At 41.9% G+C, this 9,708-nt stretch overlaps 1 protein-coding gene across 1 annotated transcript; it reads right to left on the bottom strand.

Moving 5' to 3' along the window:
* Window positions 1-1,997: 1,997 nt before the first annotated feature.
* On the bottom strand, window positions 1,998-9,467 carry LOC112224475 (neuronal pentraxin-2-like). Its single transcript, XM_024388053.1, has 5 exons — window positions 8,681-9,467; window positions 7,328-7,547; window positions 5,532-5,776; window positions 5,060-5,239; window positions 1,998-3,245 (listed from the first exon to the last, which is right to left on the bottom strand). The coding sequence occupies exons 1-5, from the start codon at window positions 9,134-9,136 to the stop codon at window positions 3,009-3,011; spliced, it is 1,338 nt and encodes a 445-aa protein (XP_024243821.1). The 5' UTR covers window positions 9,137-9,467; the 3' UTR covers window positions 1,998-3,008.
* Between the last annotated feature and the right edge of the window lie 241 nt (window positions 9,468-9,708).

Here is a 9,708-nt window from a genome sequence, read left to right as displayed (position 1 = left end):
GGGGAGGCTTGCAAGCTGAAGAACACCATCCCAACCGTGAAGCACAGGGGTGGCAGCATCATGTTGTGGGGGTGCTTTGCTGCGGGAGGGACTGGTGTACTTCACAAAATAGATAGCATCATGAGGATATATTGAAGCAACATCTGAAGACATCAGTCAGGATGTTAAAGCTTGGTCGCAAATGGGTCTTCCAAATGGACAATGACCCCAAGCATACTTCCAAAGTTGTGGCAAAATGGTTTCAAGACAACAAAGTCAAGGTATTGGAGTGGCCATCACAAAGCCCCGACCTCAATCCTATAGAAAATTTGTGGGCAGAACTGAAAAAGCATGTGCGAGCAAGGAGGCCTACAAACCTGACTCAGTTACACCAGCTCTGTCAGGACTGGGCTAAAATTCACCCAACTTATTGTGGGAAGCTTGTGGAAGGCTACCTGAAACGTTTGACCCAAGTTAAACAATTTAGAGGCAATGCTACCAAATACTAATTGAGTGTATGTAAACTTCTGACCCAGTGGGAATGTGATGAAAGCTGAAATAAATCATTCTCTCTACTATTATTCTAACATTTCACATTCTTAAAATAAAGTGGTGATTCTAACTGATCTAAGACAGGGAATTTTTACTAGGATTAAATGTCAGAAATTGTGAAAAACTGAGTTTAAATATATTTGGCTAAGATGTATGTAAACTTCCCACTTCAACTGTATGTGTCCAGGGCAGAGAAAGGAGAGGTCCAAACCCTTCTGTTGGAGCACGGGACTAGAGCTGACACCTACTTGTACCGCAACTAGTCTTCATGTACACGCTTTTTATTTGGGCTTTGCTTGTCTGATTCAAGTCAAATATTGATCATTTGTTAGAAATGGATAGTTCAGGATGAATAATGTAACATTGAACTATTGATTAATTCATTATAACTTGATACCACTGCAGTTTACATTTCCTCTGTTTGTGTGCATTTTACAATTTTACTATTTGCCTTAATGATCCCAAGACCCAGCCAGAAGTCTGACCCCTAACACAAAGTATCCATCCAGGGTATTTTAGAGGATTGGATCCACCTATGATGATAGATGAGAGCTGCCAGTAACACTGTAGGGAACGGTCCTAATGGCTGTTACCTAAAGGCCCCACCAGCACAGCAGCCAGCCACCTCTCTGTCTGGGCTACAGAGCACCAGAGATTAATTCATCAGTCACATGACTAATGACCTCGAGCTGAAAGACATGGACTTGATTGAGATGTACCATTTTATTGCAGCAACTGAATTCGAATTTGGGGTTGGGTGTGACTCACCAACACAATAACAAATGTTTTTATGGAGCAGAACATCTATACAAATCAATTCTTTGTTAGCAATTTAACTTGTTACATTTTGGGGAACATAAGCATGTAAATATATGTATTTGTTAGGCAATAGACCTCTGTGGCTGTTATTTCTTTGTATGTATCTTGTTAGTTACAATTGTACTTGCTGCTCACGACTGTACCAAAACATATGTATTTGAATTGTATCTTACAATGCCATCAAGTAACTTGATTTGTACTTCAGTAATGTTACTTACCCTGACTTTGAATTCCAGACAGAAACTGGCCTTCAACTAAATAGTCTCTGGTAGAATAGAATAAAAAGTGAATGATTTTGATAAGTAATACATGACTGCATTGCATGAACATGTGGATACAGTGAAGACTGTGTGGACACTGACCCTGTCCCACTTCTATTCACAACCATATTCCATTTATTTTGCTGAAGAGTCAGGGAGATGTTTTCACATTAGTTTGTATGAGTCGGTAGGAGTTGGTGTGTAGGAGTGTGTAGGAGTGTACCTAAATGACTGTGATGTCACCGTTGATCTTTGAGCTGCTGTCATGTCTTAATTAAGCATTACTAATGCCACCTAGGCTTTGGTCACTTGTTGGTTAAGGCTACTGGTCTATGAAATGTAACTGCTATATAAACAGTAGACAGTAGACTGCTTTTCAATAGTGTTTTATTTTTCCTACATTTTCACATTCTTGTTCATTTTCATTGGCAAAGCAAAGGTTAGGTTTGTAAAGCACATCTGGCACAAAATCCTTAAAAGAAGGCCACATGAAAAGTCAGCAGTGTAATAGCTTTACACACATTACACACCCAACATTGTTTTCATGGAAAGAAACACTTGTACACATTAACGTATTGTTCATATCATACATAAATTGTTCTTATCTGCTTAAAAAATTACATGTAACACATTTAACAGTAACAATGCTCCCATATAAATTAGTCTTTGTTTGTACTTAAACTATGCACTGCACACATTGTAGACCTAAACAAACCAACATGTCCCAAACAACAATATGATAATTATGGAATAGTTTTGTGAGACAACAGCATATCCCGCTGCAGGCATTGAGGTGGACTTGGGGTTTTGAAAACAGTATGGGTAAAACCTTATTAACATTATAGTACAACAGACATGCCACAAGTACAAGAACACCAACTTCCACACATAACTATGAAATGTTTACCAGTACTAACTCAAAGATCATAGCTAGTCACTGATCATCTCTGCTATAGGTTGTACCATGGAAACCTGGCTTCCAAGTTTGATTTGATATTTGCCTAGATCTGCTTAGGCTCCGGTCAAGGTGGAGAGGCTATATTGACCTCTATCAGGAGACCAGGAGACTTAGGCTACTGTACTGTATGTGAGTCCTGGGACGGCTAATCTGTGCCTTACACCGCCCACGCCACACGCAAGCCTTAGCCAGCCTCACATGTCAAATCCAGTGTAATTAAGTCTGTGTCTGCCGGTGTGTAAGTCTGTATGTGAGTGTCAACACGTGTGTGAGTATAACTGTCTCGGTGTTGTAGAATCATCTCGAATTAGGTCAATCAAAGCCTTTCCTTACACGAACAGCCAAACAAAACATGACAAGCATTACACGTAACATGTACAGTATGCGTCAAATCAAGAACATGAATCTGAACAAGTCATAGACAGACTGAGACAACCATCCTAAGACTCAGTCTCAGACAGCCGGTCCTGGCATAGCTCTAGAGGCAGTTTGGCTGCTCCACCGCCAAACACCTCCACGTCACTGTCCAGCCAGGACACCACGTTCCCGGGGGTGTAGGAGGAGCAGTTGGCCATGGTGAGGATGTCGGATGGCTTCAGGACATTGTCCCAGATGTTAACCTGGCTCAGCTCACCCACAAAGGCCTGCGTGGCGTCAAAGCGCCCACCCACTATGTCCTGTTGAGGCCATAAACGACAGGCCTCGTTAAAAACAACAATAATAACATCATCCTCCTATTCGCTGTGTACCACCAGGCTCAACCTGTCACACTCAAGGATGCTGTACTCTCTAGACAATGTTTTGCTTTTAAGTCACTGATGGTTAGAATTTTATTGGCGATTGGGCTATTAATATTTGGACCACACTCTACAGCACGGTTTCCCAATAGGTAGCCTATTGGTTACAGCACGGTAACTTTCTGAGTCCAAAAGCAAGCCGATATCTACCACTCAGATTTTTTTTTTTTAAACAGGACTTAAAAACATAAGCCTATGCAACATTAACATATTCAAAACAGTTCTGTAGCAATGAAGTTTGTGCAGTAGGCCATAGGCCCAATTATTATCACTGCATATTGGCTATGCTTGAATTGCCCTGCCAATGTTGTTCTTCTCAGACCATTTTGAAATTATATTTCAACATGTTAGGTAACTCAGGTAATATATAATTTGTCGTATTACTTGTGAGGCACAGCTGAGTGTACATCATCATTTGCTTTTTAAATTTTATTGGACTGATGGCCTGCATCTGATGGTCAGTCTGAGGGGAGGGAGCATCTGATGGTCAGTCTGAGGGGAAGGAGCATCTGATGGTCAGTCTGAGGGGAGGGAGCAGTGGTGTGGCTGCCTCTCACCAGACTCACCGTCCCTCTGCTCTCCCTCCCGCCGCTGAGCAAAGGGGACACAGTCTTCCAGCTGATGGCAAAACATAAGTCGCACTGCATTATCTCTGCCTCATGCACCAATTCATGTTGTTACTCTTATAACCAGAAAAAGTTAAATATTCCTCAATTATGGCTTATAAAGGTGTTGGAAAAGTGTTGACAGTGCTGAATAACAACTTACACATGAACTTATAAAAACAGCAGCTCTTTGCTGTATTCGTTGAGCCTCTCTCTGGTTTTAAACGTTTTGAAATCTCACAGTATTAACATTTCTGTGCACTCCAGGTTTCTTTTTACAATCTATGGCTCGAGGAAACTGTGCAGACACTTTGGTCTGAGCAATCTTATTGGCCAGCGGTAGACCTATAGGTGCACTTGTTTTGCTCTCTGAGCCTGCTGGGTATGCGGCGTTCTCAAATGAAATCGTATTTGTCACATGCACAAAATACAACAGGTGTTGACCTTATCGTGAAATGCTTACTTACAAGCCCTTAACCAACAATGCCGTTCAAGAAATAGAATTAAGAAAATGTGAGTCAATGTGTGGGGGTACAGTTAGTTGAGGTGGGGGGGGGGGTCAATGTAAATAGTCCAGGTGGCCATTTGATTAATTGTTCAGCAGTCTTATGGCTTGGGGGTAGAAGCTGTTAAGGAGCTTTTGGTCCTAGACTTGGCGCTTCGGTACTGCTTGCAGTGCGATATCAGAGTGAACAGTCTGACTTGGGTGACTGGAGTCTTCTACCTTCAGACTAAGGAAATGGTTCAAACTGGGAACACTTTGACTTCCCAGCGATAGGGCTGCTGAATCAAGTGCACCTAACACCAACAGTGCAACATAATATTTTTTAAATAGAACGAAAGGCTTTATCATTGTCTTTTACAGAAATATTCGGTGATCGACTACGAATACCTTGGCGATCGACCGGTTGGTACCCACTGCACTAGAACCTATAGGTCAGGACTCATGGTCATGGCTAAGCTACTGTACAATTAAAATCTGTGAAAACCTGAGGATGCAGTTTAGTAAACCAAGAGTAAAATAGGTAAAAATATTTCACATACAAATAATATATACTACAGATAGGAGGCACTAGCCAGCAGATTCACCTGTTCCTGCCCCAGTATGATGGCTCCTCCAGGCTTGATGGGGTGCCAGGGGGCCAGGTTGTCCCCTGCCCCCAGCCTCTGACCATCCTGGTAGGCTTCCCACAGACCATCCCTGGTGGTCCAGGTGATACAGATGTGGTGCCACCTACCGTCACGCACTGACAGAGGCAGCTGAGCCACCTGGACAGGTAACAAAATAGCAGAGAAGTGTAAGGAAGGTAACGATGCTTACAAACAGAAAGAAGAAGTGCATATTAGAGGGAGGAAGGTTAGGGTTTGGTTAAGGACGTATAAAACACCAGACACTGTTTTAGACCATGCATGCAAAAACAAAAAATCTGCAACCTCATTAAAGCCAGATCTAGTTTAAAAGTAAGAACTAAGACTCCTGTCAAGCAAGGTAAGCTCCCCCTCAAATATCAGCACTACTGAGAAACACATAGAGTTATTGAGTCTTTTAGAGTGCCCTTACCTTGTCATTGATGAGCAGTTCTATGGGGTTGTTGCCCCACTCGATGAGCACAATCTCATTGGCCTGTCCTGGCACCCCGTAGGAGAAGGGGGTGCCTATGCCAGGGCCGGCGCTGGACCGGAGCCACATGCAGAGCGTGAAGGCGTACATCTCAGGAAGGCTCTTGGTCATGCGGCCGTACAAGTAGTTAGTACGCAGGGGGAGGACCAACTTAAACTGCTCAGGGGACTTGAAACCACCGCCACCTACAGAGAAAGCAATGGGAGAGCTGTCTATGAAGTCAACTCTATACTGTATACGCAGTATGCATGTAGTAAGACAATATAAGACAGGGTTTCCCAAACTCGGGAACACAAGGGCTGCACATTTAGTTTTTTCCCCTCGCACTACAGCTGATTCAACCTGTCAACTAGTCGTCAAGCTTTGATCATTTAATTCAGCTGTGTAGTTTGGGCAAAAACCTAAACTTGCACCCCTTGGGGTCCCGAAGACTAAGTTTTTGAAATGCTGGTATAAGAGAACAAAATGATAAGCCAATGTTTGTCAGATTTGATCTAAAGCCTCAGTCTTCTACTACTTCTACTAGTAAGTGAGTGACAGTTAGTAAGCAGGTAAATAGAAAGTAGATTGAATGACTCGTTGTGTTTACAATATGTGAGTCTTCCTGTTTCTGCTGCATGTGTGTATACTTCTGTCATCTGATTGTGTACACAGACGTTTGTGCGTTTTATTTTTACCCCGTAAGGTGACTGAAAACACATTCTCTTTTACAGCAACAACCTGGGGAATAGTTACATGGGAGAGGAGGGATGAATGAGCCAATTGGAAGCTGGGGATGATTCAGTGCCCATGATGGTCAGATGGGGAATTTAGCCAGGACACCGGGGTTAAGACCCCTACTCTTACAAAAAGTGCCATGGGATCATTAAGGATCCTCCCCTTTTTTCAATTTTTGCCTGAAATGACATACCCATATCTAACTGTCTGTAGCTCAGGTCCTGAAGCAATGATATGCATGTTCTTGGTACCATTTGAAAGGAAACCCTTTGAAATGTGTGGAAATGTGAAAGGAATGTAGGAGAATACAACATAATAGATCTGGTAAAAGATAATACAAAGAAGAAAAAAAAAAGCCTTTTTTTTGTAACATCATATTTGAAATGCAAGAGATAGGCCATAATGTATTATTCCAGCTCAGGTGCAATTTATATTTTGGCCACTATATGGCAGCATTGCATGTAATACTTTTAGACTGATCCAATGAACCATTGCATTTCTGTTCAACATTTTGTATCAAGACTGTCCAAATGTGCCTAATATGTTTATTAATAACTTTCCATGTTCAAAATAGTGCACTCTCCTCAAACAGTAGCATGGTATTCTTTCACTGTAATAACTACTGTAAATTGGACAGTGCAGTTAGATTAACATGAATTGAAGCTTTCTGCCAATATCAGATATGTCTATGTCCTGGGAAATGTTCTTGTTACTTACAACCTCATGCTAATCACATTAGCATATGTTAGCTCAACCATCCCGTGGAAGGGACACTGATCCCAAAGAAGATTAATGACCACATAGAGTCAGGATACCCATTTAACATCCCATCCAAAAGATGGCATCCTACTCAGGGCATTGTCCCCTACCTGCCATCCAATACCATTTCCATCAGCATCTGGTCTCCCATCCAGGGACCAACCGGGACCAACCCTGCTTAGCTTCAGAGGCAAGCCATGCAGGGTGGTATGCTGCCAGGCATGTGTGAGTGGGTCTGTCATATATTTCCAGTTATTTACCTTTCTCCAGCTCGTTAATCCTGGTCAGCAGGGAGTTGAGGGTGCTCTCAGTCTTCTGCCTATGGGCTGCGGTCTCGTTGTAGAGCAGAGACTTCTCTTCCTCCAGGTTGTTGACCTTACTGAGAAGCTGTTTCTCCAGATCTCCCAGCCTGCTCTGCAGCAGGTCTCTGAGTTCGCTGGGGAACGACGTTCCCGATGTGTTGGCTCTCTGCTGCTGTTGCTGTGGGGTAAGATGAAGATGTCACAAAACAATTAAATAAGTGGAGGAAACCCAAGTTGGTCAAAGACAATCAGTAGAGGTTTATGCAAAGAGTGTAATTTTCAAAGATCATTGCCTGAGTGGAAATCGAGTGCACTGTGTGTAGACCAGTATGTCTTCAGAAGGGCCACATGAACTGACAAGGGAAAACTGGAGGGGACATTGAGAGGAAACTTCTTCAAAGGGAATCTTTTTTGGATCTACAGGCTCAACACACTGTCTCCTCTTGGCCTTAACGAGGAGTTACTTAACTTAAAACCGTTTTTATAGTTTCAAAATGTCCAAATTATTGTCTTTTTTAAAATCCTAATTGAATATTGTATGTGTATATATATATATATATATATATATATATATATATATATATATATATATATATATATATATATATGTATATTACTGTAAATATTGATCACATTCCTTGTGTATGATCATATAATTTGACAGATTGAATGTTAATATTGGGAACCTATGTTATATATTTTTTACCTCCTGTTTCAGGAAGTGATGTCATTGAGTACTGCCCCTATATATAGGACCTTCCACCCCAACCTGGGACATGGATGCCTGATGAAGACCTAATGTTCGAAACATTGTTATAAATAAATATCACCAGGGAGCTTGAGCAGCAGTGTGTGGTATTTTCCATCTTTGTTTTTAGCTCATCAAACATGGGACCAACACTTTATATGTTTTGTTTACATATTTTGTTCACTGTAGTTGTTACTGTGCCATTAAGAGGAAATACAACATTTGTTGATTAAGGTGACATAGGGAACTTAATCACTGGAGGGTAAATGAGATAGAAGGCTAATCCATTTAGGGTACGCCTCCACATGGTGGCAAAAATAGATGGATAGGCTACAGGTCAAAATAGGAGCAAAGTTAATGGCTACTCAACGCTGACCACAGGAACCGGTGTTCACTTTAGATTCAATGACTTAATAAGCAGACAACTAAGCAAGGGCCAACAATGTAAAACAAACATTAGGCCTATTTCAGATGTATTTAATTCACACCGATCATTTTCAGCATTCCCTTTCCATTATTTAGGAACCAGAGTCATGTGGTTACTATCCACTCATGCGCCTTACCTCTAGGTTTTCTAGTCGGTCCTTCAGACTCTGCATGGTCTTCCCGAGGTTGTCGATTGTATCATTGGGATCTCTGGGTAAATCTCCCATTGTGTTCTGATTATCTTTGCTTTTACTCCAAGATCCACCGTTATCATACTTCCCTCCATCTGAGGCAGACTCACAAAGGGAGAGCTTTGCGGTCAGCTCGTTTATGGTCCCAAGTTGGTTGACTATATTCTCTTTCTGTTGGAGAATCGTTTCCCGGAGCTGCATGACTGTGTTCCTCAACTCTTCCTCCTGTGCCGCTGCGTTAGGTTCGGGACCCACGGGGACCAAACAAGTGTCGGCGCCGACGGGGATGACTCGGCATAGGAGCCGGGTTCCCGTGCCCGGGGTGTCATCCTGTCCACGTACAAGCTTCCCATAGCCCAGTCCCAGTGCGTAAAAACACAACAATCTCAAAAGAAATAACATATCTGCGGCAGTATTTTGGTCGTTAAGCTTTAGTGGAATAAGGTTATTGGGTAATCGCGGGGACACCTAACCGATGATTAAGCGTTTCAAATCCGGTGCGTAAAGCACACCGAGAAAGCGGTGTCTACTAGAATCTACTAGGAATACCATAGTCAATAGTCTCGGATTAATCGATATATTTAGTTTCAAAACGTTCTCAATCCATACGACAGAAAACTCTGAAAAATAAAGTTTTAGGAAATGGTAAAACCATCTGAAGTCTGGGTTTACATTAAGTATCCCTGGCTTTACGCACGTTAGTGCTGAAAAGACAGCGACCGTGTGTTAAGAAGAATACCTTCAGTCGTATGGCGCGATTGGATTGGTTGTAGCATGTTGACGTAACTACAGTCCATAAAGGTAGGGTCTGTATGATGGACAGGTCATTTTTGAGTTGTGTGTTTACCTGGTACTAGATTATCATTGACCAATCAATTGAAATAGATGAGCTAAACAATGTCCACTAAGTCCAAAATTCTATATCCTTAGAAAAACAATAGTATTAAATAAATTAGGAAAAGGCTTCACACATA

Source organism: Oncorhynchus tshawytscha, linkage group LG25 (genome assembly GCF_018296145.1).
Source record: "Oncorhynchus tshawytscha isolate Ot180627B linkage group LG25, Otsh_v2.0, whole genome shotgun sequence".
Lineage (NCBI taxonomy): Eukaryota > Metazoa > Chordata > Actinopteri > Salmoniformes > Salmonidae > Oncorhynchus > Oncorhynchus tshawytscha.
This window is presented reverse-complemented; position numbering and strand designations above follow the sequence as displayed.